This window comes from Typha latifolia, chromosome 1 (genome assembly GCF_019914945.1).
Source record: "Typha latifolia isolate L0001 chromosome 1, TyphaL0001v2, whole genome shotgun sequence".
NCBI lineage: Eukaryota > Viridiplantae > Streptophyta > Magnoliopsida > Poales > Typhaceae > Typha > Typha latifolia.
Window position 1 is genome coordinate 5573131 of NC_133086.1, and position 16185 is coordinate 5589315.

At 37.2% G+C, this 16185-nt stretch overlaps 1 protein-coding gene across 2 annotated transcripts; it reads right to left on the reverse strand.

Moving 5' to 3' along the window:
* Positions 1-450: 450 nt before the first annotated feature.
* Positions 451-14341, reverse strand: LOC140785453 (uncharacterized). Of its 2 annotated transcripts, XM_073133282.1 has the most exons (16): positions 13935-14341; positions 13802-13852; positions 13493-13729; positions 12031-12129; positions 11886-11941; positions 10918-11029; positions 8018-8197; positions 7593-7856; positions 5870-6067; positions 5573-5776; positions 5373-5480; positions 4955-5260; positions 4116-4214; positions 3504-4030; positions 3383-3415; positions 451-810 (listed from the first exon to the last, which is right to left on the reverse strand). In XM_073133282.1, coding segments are annotated over exons 1-16 (2595 nt in total). In that variant the 5' UTR covers positions 14055-14341; the 3' UTR covers positions 451-809. The 2 variants fall into 2 exon arrangements, with proteins under 2 accessions (XP_072989383.1, XP_072989378.1); XM_073133277.1 differs by lacking the exon at positions 3383-3415.
* Positions 14342-16185: the final 1844 nt, after the last annotated feature.

Consider the following 16185-nt stretch of genomic DNA (forward strand, 5'->3'; position numbering starts at 1 on the left):
ATGGCAGCATCAGTAAGGAATAAATATTCAAAGCATTTCATATGAACTGGGTGAACTAAAAATACCAATCGATCCTCCTTTAGCCCTACGTGGGTCAGCTAAGTGAATGGAGTTTACCACACAAAACTAGAATAAAATAAAAGAGAAAGAACTGCACTTTCTGTTGTATTTGGTTCTTCTGATATGCATCTTCAATTAGGATGTCTTGTAATTCAAAATCATATACATGGTTATAAGACGCTGCGCATGAAAATCTAATACATAAGCTTTAGTACATCGTCCAGGCACAATTTTACTCCCTACACGAAAAAAAAACGGCAACACATTGCCAGAATAACGTAGATATAGAGGATGTGCTCAGTAACAAGCCACCAGTAACTCCAAGAAATAATACTTTTTCCAGATAATCAACAGAATTGGATAGGAAACGACATTAAGTGACTTCATATATGACATAAAGCCCAAAATGACTTGCATTGAACACAAGGCAAATGAAATCCTTATAAAGCTTTTTCACAGCATGAGATAAAAGAAAAATAGCTGTAATACTTACCAAATTTTTTAGCCTTCTGTTGTAAATAAGGATTCATTACAGATTGCAGCAGAAGGCCAAGAAAAAAAATGGGAAAGCAGATGAAGATTCAGCTGAAAATAGTGAAACAAAAAAATTCAGCAGGACTTCTTTCTGCTAATGTCATCTTCAATGCTTCATCCATCATCAAATGAGAAACCAATCGTATCTAAATAAGGAAAATATGTCATTTCACCACATTTGCATCTGGTGCACCGTTTTTAGAAACCAACCAGATCCTGTCATTAGGACAAAATCAAATATTTGAAATTAGCCTTGAAATGAAGATAAAAAAACTGAAACGTGTAAATCACAGAACACCTGAAACAGTTTTATGAATAGGAATTTAGTGCAAAGAATGGTAGCCTCAATAATTAACCATCATTATCAAAACAAAAATAGACAGACTTTGCAGATTTTCAAAGAAACAAGCAACTTTTATAAAGAAACAAGTCTATTAACTTTGTAAGGCATTATCATTATACAACTTTAACCGCTAACTCACACAAGTGATAACTGCCTTTGCCGTGTACCTGTTGACGGATAAACTATGTACAACCTGACAGTAAAGTAGTGCTGAGTGTTCCTATAGTATGGAATCCGCTCCTAACAGTGTACAACTATGTGGCATCCAAAATTCCAAATTGAAGATCCGTGTTAACTTCTCCTAGAGTACCTAGATACCTGGTGACATCACATCATTTAACAATTTTTCTATGGATCAAATTGGTGCAAAATAAATGGCACAAACTAGTGTTAACAAGCTAGAATGCTCTACCACACTTACATATTGCCACTCCAGACATATTATTTTGATCTGCATATATTATTACTGTCTAACATGTATGCAACTTAAAACATTTTTTGATGCTTCTCCAGCATAGAACAAATGAATGTGCATCTTTCCAGTAAAACCATCTACTTTATAATCATGCAATGATTAAGAGATGACGGCATGTGTGAGATTTGGTCCAAAACAAAATTTTAAGCATCTCAGACAACACAGTTAACATCATAGATCCTGCAATAAAGACATTCCATTAAATATGCCTAACATGACTCACGTCCAACTAGCTGGGCTCCTACATATAACTTGAAACTACACTTTCCTGATTTGCTATAATATTTCCCAATAATTATGATATCATAATTAGATATTATGAGGATATAATAAAGACTTCAAGGAATAAAAAAAAATGATAGGATAACTACGAGGAAAGTCAAATAAATCACATTAGGATAATCACTCTTTTAAACAGAAAAAGTATTCAGATTATGGATACATTAACATGCCCAACAGAGGAGTATTGAGAGAATGACAGCTTTTGAACTGGACTGCTACTATTAGTCTTAGACTCCTAGTTAACCTATTTCCGGTCTATTTACAGGGTTGACTTTAGAAACAAAAGCATGGAATATTTTAAAAAATTGGAAAAGTTTTTCTTTTAATTTTATGTACATGCTTATTAAGCTTCTCTTTCCAAAATCTCTTGACTAGAAAAGTATGGAGAAAAACAACCACCAACATCAAACTGAAGTTCCATAGACCTCACATTATTTTCACACCCAAGTCATATTATGATCTGTCTCTTAAATAACGTATCATATGGTCCTATTAAGATCTGTGTCTGAAGTAATGTTCCATTCCGATTATGATTTGTCTCTGAAGTAATGTTCCATGAAATAGTTAACAAAACAGCAATCAGGGTCATCTAAGATAAATCTTCCAGACTTATCTCAAGAAAAGAAAAGCGGGAGAGCAGCTTGCAATGAAAAATAGAAGGCAAGTTTGTAGATAGATCTGTTGCATTATAGGCTGCAATTTATGTTCTTTAAAAATACCATTATGGATCTCCATAATTCTTTTTTGACAAATTCACTCAGAAAACCAAAGAACCGATAATTTTAAGGCACACATTTCCACTTTTCTCAAGAACCTATTTTGCAGAAGTCATGTTCAGTAATGATCTAATACATTACGAGAAAGACTAGTATCGCTTACTACAGATGAATAATTTGTTTATTCCTCCATCTTAACCTTCTGCTCTGTTTGTGCTACAATGATACTGATTGCCATAACATCATCCAAATTATCATTATGCATCAGCATTCATTTTTGCATATCTCATTCCTATTCAGTTTCAGTCATTGTTGAACTCAAGTTACCCAACGACTTGCTTTTCTCATTGGATAACTGTATCCTATAAAACATATCATGAGCCCATTGATCCAGACAGGAGTACAATCTCCATGAACTTCTAACTAAATAGCCATGATCGACATTCTAACTATTGTTACTAAAATTGATCTGTTACTGCATTACGTAGCAACTTTCCACTCAGGAGTCCACCCTATCCAAAGATAACATCACGAGTAAAACGAAAGTGGATAGAGGAAAAACAAAACATGACCACGATTCCTTTTCAGGCTATGAGCAATATTATATTCCAGCATTGATAACTCCTTTCAGACCAAGGTCATCAAGAATATGCAAAACAAGTGCCAACTAAGACATCCTCTGATTAAGAGATTCAGCAAGCACATATGCTGCTTTAAATTTATATCAGGATATCTCCAAATATACTGTGTTCTAGTAAACAATATGAAAAGTAAAGAAGTATATAGATGGAAATATCAAGCAATGACTCCAAATGATAAAGTTGACAAGCACATAAACAGTTGCAAGTTGAAATTTGCTACAACACTCATAGGTCTATCCAGTAGAAAGATCAGAGATCTATGGCTAGATCCTATCCATATCACATATTGAGTAAAATCACATGGAATTATAATAAGCATGTTGATTCTTACTATCTTCTGGAAATCAATCCAGCTGCCGAGGACCTGGAAAATAAATGGTAAAAGGAATGATTTATCATAAGCTTGAGAAACAAGAGTTACTTGTTAAATAATAAAGAAACTTTTTTTTTACCTTCCTGGCTGTTTGCTTCCATAACCATGTCTCCCATTGCTCATCCCTTTGTTGTGCGGAGGCAAACTTGCTCTATCAGGATCTCTTCCATTTCCACCTGCAATGTATGCAGATGACTGACCAGGTCTGTTTTCAGTCAGTAAACTACTTGGCTCCTGCATATCCTTCAATTTACTTGAAACCTGTACATCAGAAAGCCTCTTAATAATGTTCACACTGCCACCATTATGCTGTTGATCATGTATTTTTGGAATCAGTGGCCGCTTGTCATATAAATCTCCAGGGTTATTCACAGCAGCACAATTTGCAGAAGCCACAAGATTCGTAGATCTGGAGTCGACTGCTGGAGCTTTTTTCTGGTGAATGCTCTGTGCAACAGGAGTAACAGCAACAGAAGGCAACAATGCTGGGTAAGGAGCAGATGATGCTGCTGCTGCTGCCGCAACTTTTGCAACTGCCGTAGTTGCAGATATAATTTGTTGTGCTCCTTCACGAAGGTGGATGAAGTCCCCTTCAATTACAAATAACTGGAATTGCAAAGTGAGAAAGATTTTGTGAAGAAGGCCAGGAAACTCAACTATACTCTAAAAAGAAATGAAAGCAAAAACCTACCTCAGGATGATGAGCCACAAAGTCATCTAGCTTTCCATAGTGTTTCTTATAATCATGCCAGTGAAGAGGAGAAAGCATTTTCCCAAGTCTATTTGGTAGCTGAGCGTAAGAAATTAGTTATAACGAACAGTTAGTTCAATATTATTATGAAGAATGTAATACTAAATATTGATTTTTTAATTAAAACATAATGCAAGCCATTTCAAGAGTAAAATTATAATTTGAGAAGAATTTAGATGCATTTTATTTTTTCTCTCTCCTCACTCACCTCTTGGACTTGTCTAGGGATAAAGTGGTATTGATTTAGGAACAAGGTTAGTGATCCTTCGCTGAGTTCAAGAAAAAGCCTTAAGGCTCAAACCAAACGGGAGCCTAAAGCCTACATATTTCTCCTAGTTAAATTAGAAAAGGCTCTTTATCTCATTGTGAGACTTCATATAATTAAGACTTTAACTGGAATAAAATCATCATCAAAAGCATAAATGAACTAGTTTTCCAAACCAAACTAGGAAGGACTCTTCATAAGGAGGCCTAACCCAACAGCCTTGCTATATGAACACTTAAACTGAGCAACCGAGCTGCCCTATTCTATCGATAACGATATCCAAGAATGCACCAAAGTATGTGTTAATGGGTTTTGATATTATATGGTATTATTTATTTTAAAAGGATTTATTTGCAAGTGTGTTGTTCAGCTTTGGGATTTGAAGCAATAATCTTAGTCTCGTATTGGAAAGGACAAAGAATGAAAAGGTATTTATAAAGAAAGCCTACCTATAATTAGTATTTGTGTGGCTAACCCAAAGATATGGTATCAGAGTATCAGAAAATCAACTTACAGTAGTGCTAATCCTGATTCGGCCATCAGATCCAGAAGGAATAGCGCGAACTATGCAGGCCAGAAGAGCTCTCTCGTCTAGAAGAGAAGGCTCCGCCTTTCCAGGTAATAATGAACGTGAAGTACGTCCAGATGAGTTAGGAACTTCCGCATAATTTATCATGTTTTTATTGCATTCAGATGCACCATTGGAACTTAGAGAGTTGTTTTGAGCAGTTGATCCAACCACAGTAGAAGCCAAGTGCTGTTGTCCGAATACTAAATCTTGTGATTGGTTAGGAACAGCCATGGTGCTTTCACCTTCGACCTAAAGTTTTTCATTAGACAAATGATTAATAGCATCATTTCACAGCAAATTTTGAGCTGCCAGTGAAAACTTAAAATTTTTGCAAATGTAACACAATAAGGTGACAACAAACCTTTGGCTCACTCTTCTTTTCTAGTGGGTCAAGATTTAGAGAAGAGTTATACCGAGAATTTGCATCTAAGATCTTTTCTGGTTCTTCGGTAACTTCTTTTTGCTTGCCCTTCAAGAACATGTTATTAAAAAGTTAGCACCCAAAAAAAAGGATGAGGGTAACAAAACACTATGCAGAGATACAAGTAATTCAACTATAACCTGCACTTCTTCACTTGATCCGCTGACTATATGATCGGACCTTTGCTGTTGGTTGACATGGGAACTAAGATGATCCGGATGGACCACCTGCCTTTCAGCAGTAAGTTGGTAGTTATAAGCAGCATCTGATCTTAAAACATTTTGATCAGTTTGGGATGTTTGCTGTTTTGTCTGATTAGGTATACGTGAGACATCTGGTACTGCCTAGAGTACAATAAGACAAGGAAAGTCAATATTGATAAATCATAGAAGGCATCATTGTACAGTCACGAGTTACAAGTTGAAAGATATTAACACCTGTTGGTTTTGCAAATGCTGGTGGTCAGAAATTGCAGTCAGCGGCTGAATATGACCAAGCTGAGATTGAGGAACAAGGGAGTTTGTTGATGTTGCAGGTTGAGGAAGACCTTGGGGATGCATCATATAAGGATGCATTGCAGAAATCTGTCCAGGAGGGAGGAAGGCACCACTTCCTAGTAAAGAAGGTGGTAGAGCCTGCACACCGAATTGGCATGTTTAATCTGTATCTAACAAAGAGAATAAACATAATCTCCAACATTTTTGCTTTAAACTATTATATAGTATAGTAGTATACCAACTACGGGATTACCACAAAATTGCATAAGAAGATCACACAATTGGATATATCCAAGTAACATTACTACATAAAGCAAAAAGTTGAACTGCTCAAGAAAGGAAAGATGAGTATGGAAATGTACTCAATCATTTGGTTATCATATATTCGATTTAGCTCTTTAGTGTAGAAGAATAGTGTTGCAGAGATAAGATGTGCATATAACCATTTACTGGTCAGTAGGACATATTTAGCCCATACTTCCAAATAATAATGAAACAAGATTTAGGATAATTCAGAAGATAAATTATGAGAATAAATTTGTTCAATTCATCCTCATTCCCAAGCGACCTTTCTAACTAAATAAATACAAGAAAACATCCTCATGCACAGGACCCATCTGCAATCCTGCTTCACTCATAAATGGAAAATATAAACTTCCATTCACTTCAAACTGTTTTCTTATTTTGGACTACAACTATTTATTCTATAATAACAACTAAATATTATAAGAACTATATTCTAGAATAAAAATAATATTCATCAAAATTACATTTTATACCACATAATAACTCAATTACTAATTTACCTTTGATAACTATCCGATTAACCTACTTTACATCAATCAAAGAGTATTTATGATAATTTTATAAAAAAGTAATTATTACACTCCTATTCTAATATATAAATGAACATATGAAAAGTTATTCTTAGAATAAAGACATCATTTTAGGAATAACAAAAAGAAATACATATTCTAGAATTGACCTTATTTAACAAACAAGGCCTAAATATATTAAATTGTTACTGAGAACAAGTAAAGATGGAATAGCACAAATCCCAAACCTGACCTGCTATCCAACATAACCAGGACTGCACTTTGTTGCGGACATACAGTGAATTAGTGTAATGTAACCTAGGGCATCTCATCTACTGCAGCATACCCCCCTCAACATAATGTCTTTAATAATCTTCAAACAGTGTACTGAGTGGTAAACTACCATTCCTAAATTGCATACAAATCCATACTGCAAAATGACAAGTTGGCAACACTAACCATGGAAACTACCGTGCATCCTAGTAGAACAGTGCATGTTTTATCTATATGACTTATTAGCCTCTAGGTACCTGTAACTTGCTGTCAAAAAGTTTATCACATGATAATCTTAACACTGATCATCCATTGGGTCTTTTTAGGCGTAAAGCAATTGACAGCAAATATTGTGGTTTAGTTTCTTTTCATTCCATCTGAGATATCAGGCAACAGATTCAGCTTCCATCTGGAAGCTCAGAGCAAAAAAGAATTCCATATTTGTCACGAACATGACAAGAAAACATTCGGGTTCGTTCAATTCCATAGTTGATTTGGATGGTGACAAAAAGACATTGCATATTTTGCAATTACTAAGATGATAAACCTTCAAAGCTTACTCAAGTTCACCGTACCATTGTAGAAGCACTGGAAGCTGCAATGAAGGATGAAGCACCATCTACATTTCCATTAGCGATGATTCCCAAGTTGGCATTACCTGTGCCACCATCATTCACATTGTTCTTGTTTCCCTTGATTTGGACACATGAAGGATCTTCTGGATTTTCACAGGCAGTTCGTGAATCATCTTTGTATCTTCCATTACGCTCCCTTGCCTCAGCTAACTCTAGCTGAAGTTGTTGTATCGCTTGTAGATGATGCCTCTCCATTTCAGCAAACTAGAAAGGATCAAAGGGCGACACAAGAATTGAAATCAAACAAAATTGCAAGCATACCATATTGACTTATGTGATACAAAGATTAGTCAACAATCTTATGATAGGAGCAATTTCATAAATACATAATTCATAAGTAATCAGCATCCACATGATAAACCAACCTGTCGCTGAAAATTAATCCAATATTGGTTAAATTGCTCAGTACGTTCTCGTAGCTCAGCTTGTAATGTCTGATTAGTGGTCGAATGCAAAGCATCCATTTCTTGAGCTCGAGAAAGCCAAGCTTGTGCCTCCCTTAACTGCTCATCCTTGTAAAGAACAGTTTCTTGTGCAACCCTATGCTGGAAAGAAAAATTATTTTGGTACCACATACCACATTAAGTATGGTCCAGTAAGATTGAATTTGAATTATAAAGCTTATGATAATCAACAGAATTATGCAAAATGACATAAAGGTACTACTTTAAGCCACCAGTTACAACAACGAGATCTTCTAACTATAAGCAGTAAATATGATGGACACAAGCAGAGACAGATGAGAGTCAGATATGAGCCTCTAAAAAAGAGACAAAATGAAGATTTTTAAGTCTCTAGTGTGGAGCACTGTTTCGAAAAGCGGAAAAGGCGGCCGCCATGGCGGGGCGGTGCACCGGCCGCCCCGCCATGTTGAAAGGCGTCGGCAAAAGGCAGCCAAGCGCCTTGGCGGGCTGCCTAGGCTAAAATAGTGCTAGGTGGGCCGCTTGGCCTGACTTGGCAGGCTAGCGCTTCGGCCTGCCAAGTCGAGATGCAGTTATTAGTGAGCGGGTCGGGTTTTATAGCGGACCGGGTTTAATAAAACTAACAAATTTAGAGAAGTTAATTGCTAATTGCTTTATGAATTATTGAATTAAGATTACAGAGAAGAATTTTTTTTTCACTGTGATGCATTATTAATTAGGGGAATTACTAATTGCCTGCTATTTAAGTATATAATTTCTGATTAGAGGATTTTGAAATGTGATTCATGTGAATAAACTAGAGTTAGTAAATAGATATCTCAGTTATTCAGTTATCATTAATAAGCAATTAGCTAATGTGATTATGTTATTTAGTGTTTTGGTTTAGTGCACTATTAAAATTTATGTATATACTATACTTATTTATTTATTTATATTAAAAATGCTAGACCGCCTTGTCACCCGCTTTGTCGCCCGCCTTCTGCCTAGGCGCTAGGCGGTGGGGTGACCGCCTGCCACCCGCGGCCGCTTTTTAAAACATTGGTGTGGAGATGTTGGACGTAAGAGTAATTACACTATTGCACTAATTAGGAACATCATATTGGATAGTCAAAAGCAAGATTAAATTAAAACAAGAAACTTTCAGAGTCTTGACAAAATTAATCACCAAAACAATTGGCATTTTTTAAATTTCTCCTACTGTGTAGTTGCTCTTCTAACATTATGAAGGTTCATTTTAAATTGTTCAAGTATGGGTATAGAACCTAATCCTTACACCGTCATTCAAGATGATGCTTATAAATGTCACAACAAAATCACATTATGCAAGATCAAATGGGCTCATTGCCTATCTTGAGATATGCCATTTGAAGATCGTCTGCTCATTTGTGGGCATACTTCTTCAAACATAATCCTATGTTTCATATATCAAAAATTCAGAAGGTAGTTTAATCACACTTTCTCAATCAAAGGATAGAATTTAGATGCATACGAGCCCCTTTTTTAAATTCTCCTGCAAGGTCTAATTTCATAATGTTCCACTTTGCCAAACGAGTCAAAAAAGAAAATGCTGAATTTAAATACTTAACCTTTTAGACCTCGAGTCAATTAATAAGAAGAGTTGAATGCCCAATTTTGTTTCAGATTCAATTAACCAAAATATTGTTGCATAAGATTACTTCATAAGTCCACAACTCCAAACCATAATGACTTCCCTTGACTCTAGATGCATTTCTGTCACCCTCTAGATCCATCACTCTATAAGTAATCTAGATAGATCTTATCTTATCAAGAAGTAAAAATTTAGCCCACTGGCAAGTCTGATAATCCTTCCCCTTATGCAGATGTATAGTACATCACAGCAACTACCTGTTACTATGTCCAACTGTCCATACTAGGTAGGTGGTTATCTCACAGCTAACTCATATATTTACAGTAGTAAGTCATCTAGCCTCTTAAAATTGACAAGCAATAATGCACAAAAGAGAAATGCACAAGGATGCATATACAGATAGGCATGAAAACAATATATTACAGACTTTAATGACGTTACTATGATTTGCACTGGCAAGTAGATAAGTTTCTATCATAAAGATGGAATTTATTGCATAAATTTGATGACCAATTTAAGTTATAACTTGTAACCAGACTAATGAATTAAAGGGAGGACAAATAAAAACCTTGTGCAAACATAAATGCAGATGTGCAAACATATATGAAAACTGTGACTTTCTTTTTTCCAATTTCAGCTAGCAAGGTTTCTTCACCTCTCCAATCTTGAGAATAAAAGAACATACATGCAAAAGCGTGTAGAAACAAGACAAACTACACTGCACATGCAAGAAGGCTTTTAGCAGTTTAACATGACAAAATTTGTATGTTCCAGAGTGTCTACTGCAAGTGAAAAGGAAGGGTAGAAACAAGGGAAACAACTGGATGCACAGATACAAAGAATGACATGGAATACTCTAGGTTGTAACATGAGAGACACGAGAAATATTGGCTCCAAGAATGGATGAAAAGAAAAGGAAACAAATAAACAAGTTAAAAAACAGTCATAATCATAAATGGAAAGTAGTTACAATACATATACGGAAAAAAAGTTGAAAAGTTGCCATATAGCAGGAAATCAACCTAATATTCAAAGGAGAAGCGGTATAGCTATATGACATCAAAATCATGATTCATACAATCAATAGAATCAATTATTTCACTTATTAAAGAAAAACGTAAGTAAGCAACTGAAATAGTCACAAATCAAAAGATCAACTTTCATTGTGATCCAATAGGAAAAATAAATAACTCAAAAAGAGCAAATGAAATAAGGCAAAAAGTAAGGAAAATACCTGCTCCTCCAATGCAAGAAACTGATTCTCTTTCTCATGAATATGATCTTGGAGGTCATGGATTTGTTTAAGATGCTGGGCTCTTTCATTTTCTGTGTTATCACGCTCCCTTCTGCAACATATTGAAAGGTATACGACGGAGCTTAAGTGCTTAACATCTAAAGGAACGAGGTTGAACTATCAAAAAAGTTGAAAGCAAGCTGTTCAACAAGTAATAAGTAATTAGGATAAATGTTGATAGGCCATAATTACAATATATAATATATATCATGATCCTATATTAAGTAAAAGAATCTTAGTTTATTTCAGATATAATAAAGGGCAGCTGTTGTAGTCATTTCCAGGTGAATAGTAGCATCAAAAGAGTTCAAAGACCTCAAAATCTGCCTCCATGATTGTAAACAAATTAAAGGTAACAGGTAGTTGGAATAATGATACAAAAGGCTGCTTTAGCCCACACACTCACATACAAGATTGCATTTGCTAAAGAAGTTCTCAAACAAGCTCTCAACCACCTCGATGGAAAGAACAAAAGAATTTAACCACCAAGCTTTAATGAAAGAACATTCCACATAGTGATGGAATAGGACAGCACATGTAAGATGACAACCTCTCCAATTGTCAAGATGTTACATGGAAGATTTGCTGATCTTAAGTGGTGAAAAAGATAAGCACAAAAAATAGATCAAATATAATATAGTAGAGGAAAACAGTCAAAGAAAACATACTTAAATAGTACAAGGAGTGATAAAGGGAATTCTTATATTGGTGAAAAAACAATTTGACTGTCTCACACATTTATAGACAAATGAGAAATTAAATTCATACAGCCATAAATTACTGTCATAAAGTAAAATAAAAACCTGAAGGTACTGGTAGAAAATTTGACTATCTCACACATTTATAGACAAATGAGAAATTAAATTAATACAGCCATAAGTTACTGTGTCATAAAGTAAAATAAAAACCTGAAGGTGGCCAACTCCTTATTTTGTTCCCTGAGAAGGTCCTCTTTAGCCCAAGCCTAACCAATAAAGAAAAGAAAAAAACAAATAATGCATCACAAAGTTCCTCAAAAGCATAGAATTTATAACATGTGAAAGGCAAGCAAACCGCTTCATTATCAATCTTCACAGCATGCAGTTCTCTGTCTTTCTCTTCCAATTTCATCTCCAATTCAAGTATGTGTTTTTCTCGCTCTTGTAGTTGTTCCTGTTTAGTTGTTATGAGAAATAGATATTTGTAAGAAAGGTCCATTTCAAGCCTGTAACTTTTAAGAGCTTGAGAGAGAGGATGCATGAAATTACACAGATGAAATACAATGACACATAGATACAAAGGCAGTGAACAACTTAAATAGGGGTTAATTCAATGAATATGAAAATGAACCAGTATTCACAGAGAAATCTGGCTCGGTATCAGGGCAAGAAACTTACAAGCAACGATGCAAAAAATAATCTAAAGTTTATCATTGAATACTTAGCATTTGTCCTAGGACTCCATGTTACTATAAAGTGTTTTCATGCTAGAGAAGATGAAAGAGAATTTGATTATTAGTAAAGGAGTTATCATTGAGAAAAAAAAACAGCAGAAATCCATACGAATTAGGTTATATATGATGCAAGGATGTATAAAAGCTAAACATCATGACCAATGGAAATCTACAGCTTCATAATGCCAGGAATCCATACAACATGAACATCTATAAAGAGATCGCTACTAACTGTAGAAATTCCAAATTTCCTATCATGGGCAGACTTCTAAAGCAAGACACGTCACATACTCACCTACGAGTAGTAATGCCTTACTACATACAAAACAGGAGTTGTCGCTAATTGTACTTACAATAACTACCAGTTAGTATTAAATATGATTTACCACGCAATATTACTTCTTCGGGGTTTAATCTTATTTAGCTCTTTGGCTTAATTGTACATCATCGATGAAGACTACTCCGTGAGTTCAAAACATGTCACCTCTATGGCTCTTGTTTAGAATATTCCAATGTCTAGAGGATCTTCTGAAAGGATTGCTTCAAAGTAGCACAAGCCTAATTGGAAACAGGAAGTTGATTGCTTTACATGTCAAAAGACCCTACAAAAAAAAATCTCTCTATTGTCTAATTGTTTCAGCTGGGAAATTGACACTGAATTCTAGAGGGTAGAACTGGAATTGAAAACTGTCCTAGAAATCAATTCAATCATTTTTCTTTAGCATTCTTTTCTTCAGGCTTTAGGCAATTTCTTCGTTAGAAAATAAAAAAATGTGTGCTTGGAAGAGGAGGCAGAGGAGGAGGATGAATCTTATCTCACATGCACATCAGCAACAGCTTACATCAGTACATCACACTTCTGGTCTATCGAATTATTCAGATTTAAGAAAATCATGCATGAGGGGGCTCAAGAAATGATGGCATGCACATAGCTGAGACAGCTGCATACAACTAATAAAAGAACTAACACGCACAGAAAGTTTCAAGTAGCTAGAAATTTTTAAACAAGCCACATCATAAAACAAAGCACCAGCCATGGATATTGATCGAGAAAATATTCCCCAGGATAGTCAGCGAGAAAACCTTTAGTTTGGTAGCAGCAGCCGCCTGCTCCTTGATCTGCGCCTCAAAACTGTGCTGCACCTCTAAAATCTCTGAGCGTGCAATAGCTTGTGCTTTGAGCTCGATCTCCATGTGCTGCAGCTCCTCTCTCTGCCTCACAACACTTTGCAGTCTCTGCTGCAATATGTCATCATTCAGTCCACCAGCGCCATCGATCGTAATCGAACAGAAATCCACATCAAGAGGCCCTCTCCCCTCCTGAAATCTCATCACAACACCCAATAAGCTACCATCCTACCAAAACCAACACAAAGATTCACTTGTCGGTACCTCGTATATGGTTCTCTCATCCGATTCCCCCAGTTTACCATGCTCCGATTCCTGCAACATCAAACAAGTATTTTAAAAGAATCCCCAAATCGAAAGGGAACAAAAAAAACGGAGTCGCCTTTTCAGTTTCTACCTCACTCCCATTGGCCCTAAACGGGTGCTCGGCGACGGCGCGCCATTCCTTCCGAGCCGGCGGCTGGGAAGAGGACGACGAGACCGGAAGCGAGCCGCCGCGTCCAGCGGCAGCCTCCATTGGGATCGAAGCCTCCTCCTTGGATTCGCTCCAAGTCCTCGGATCGAGCCCAAACGAGAGAGATCGAACGATAAGGGCTAGGGTTTTGAGATCGGAGGAAGGAGGAAGGATCCCGAGGAAACCCTAATCGTGGAGGAGAAAGTGGAATGGGAGAGGAAACGAGAAGCCGGGTGAACCGAGTCCGGTCACCGCCGGGTCGACGAGTCTACAGCTCGTTGAAAGGTTAGGAAGCGGAAGAGTTGTAATGGGGCTTAGGAAGGGCTCCCCAGTTCCAACTCACAACTCTTATATACTAGTAATTTTATGACGTATATATATCAATGAAATTAATATCACTATTTTCAGAAAAATTATAAATAAATAAATAAAGTACTACTGTAAGCTAATGATTCTCTACCAACTAAACAAGCCTATTAATGGGAGGAGAGATTTGCGCTAAATTTTTTTTAAGGAATGTTAATTTGGATTTCTTTTATGAAGAAATTTGTATATAATTATTTATTATGCTTTGATATCCGTGTAACTACTTGTGTCATGTCATACAAAATAACCATGTAAACAAAAATTGATGGGCAACAACTAGCACAATCATATATTTTTATTTAAAATAAATAATTAATTGGTAAGAAAAAAGTAGATAATATTTTTAGCGTTACTATGTATTGCTTGGCAGTTGGCACTGACAGAATTATTATGACACGTAGTTTGACAATTGGTTATATATATATATATGACTAAAATGGTTACACCAAATTGAGTTTGATTTAAAGAATATTGATAAAAGTTTTATAAAATTAGGGCAATGAATAATTCATTGAATATTAGTTAAGAAAAAAAAATTTCTCTGGAAGTTAGCAATTTACTAGTCAAAATAGATTGACTCTATTTCACTATTTAGTATATTTACAGGTCGCTCGAAAGCCTAAGTCATATTAAATCACGATGTACTAAATGCTAATTCATGAATGGTGGTACATGTAACAATAATAATCAATTTGTTTTATTTTTTATTTTATTTTTGATGATTGGACACGTGTAATAGTAGTCATTATTGCAACCTGGCTTGTTTTTTTTTTTTTTGACTGCAAAAGAGCTGAGGTCAGCTTCGATTATTTTGCTATCGCCACGTGTCCGCGTCGACAGCTAACAGGTTACATAATTCCGGTGGAGCGTTATTTAGACGCTCCACGTGGCAGTACGCCGAGGCCAAACTGGCCTTCGCTGCTGCCCAGTCTGCGACCGCATTGGCCTCTCTCCCAACATGGGTTAACCTGACCTCACCACACTCACTAGCTAAACGCGCGCATTCACTCGCGAGGTTTCGGACGCGCCATGGATCTGCGCTGCGGTTGCTGCACGCACCGATGGCCTCGGTGCGGTCGGTCTCTACTACCGTAGTCCGGATCCTCCCCGCCATCCTCAACGCCAACCCGGATAGCCCGAGTTCGGATTGAAGCGCGAGGCGCCCGGCACACGGCTCCCACCCCGCCCGAAGAAACTCTCCTCCGCGGTACGGAAGATGGCCGCCGCTCCGCCTTGGTACGCACCAACTCGCGGGGGCTCCGTCGGTGTTTGCTTTGATCCATCCCGACTCCGGCGGCTCCCGGGGGTTTTCTTGTCGTGCGAAGCTTCGGGATCTTCCGCTTGCTTACGCACCTGTACTCCTCCGCCATTTGAACCGCAGCCCTGACCACGGCCAGCTCCGGCGTACGCTTCTCTCTAAACACCACGCCATTCCTGCTCTTCCACAGGGACCATAGTGTGCATGCTATCAAACCTTTGGCCCGTCCGTCTTCCTCGGCGCCCACACTCCACTCCTTCGTGATCCAGTCTAGGTCGATCTCCGCCGCCGGCAGCCGTTCTCTGGTACCCAGGATCTCCCATACCTCCCTGCTGTATCTACACGTGAAGAGGAGGTGCTCGCTCGTCTCACTGAATAGCCCGCACATGGCACAGCGATCCTCTGGGCCGATATGAAGGTAGCGGAGGTAGGCGCGCGTCGGGAGCCTGCCCCACAGGAGCTTCCAGCAGATGCAACCTGGCTTGTCTTCTCCTTCGAAGCTCTTCTTAGAAGCACCAAATCATCTGCAACATGAGATGATTGATGGACGGAGCAGCTCTAGTCAATTTA

Bases quoted from the DNA above. Each gene is read 5' to 3' on its own strand.
- LOC140785453 (XM_073133277.1), bottom strand. From the start codon at position 14,054: ATGGAGGCTGCCGCTGGACGCGGCGGCTCGCTTCCGGTCTCGTCGTCC. The intron at 12,130-13,492 runs GTTTTCTCGCTG...ACAACTAAACAG, and splicing joins CTGCTGCTACCAAACTAAAG to GAACAACTACAAGAGCGAGA. The intron at 11,030-11,885 runs GTTTTTATTTTA...AATATGTTGCAG, and splicing joins AAGGAGTTGGCCACCTTCAG to AAGGGAGCGTGATAACACAG.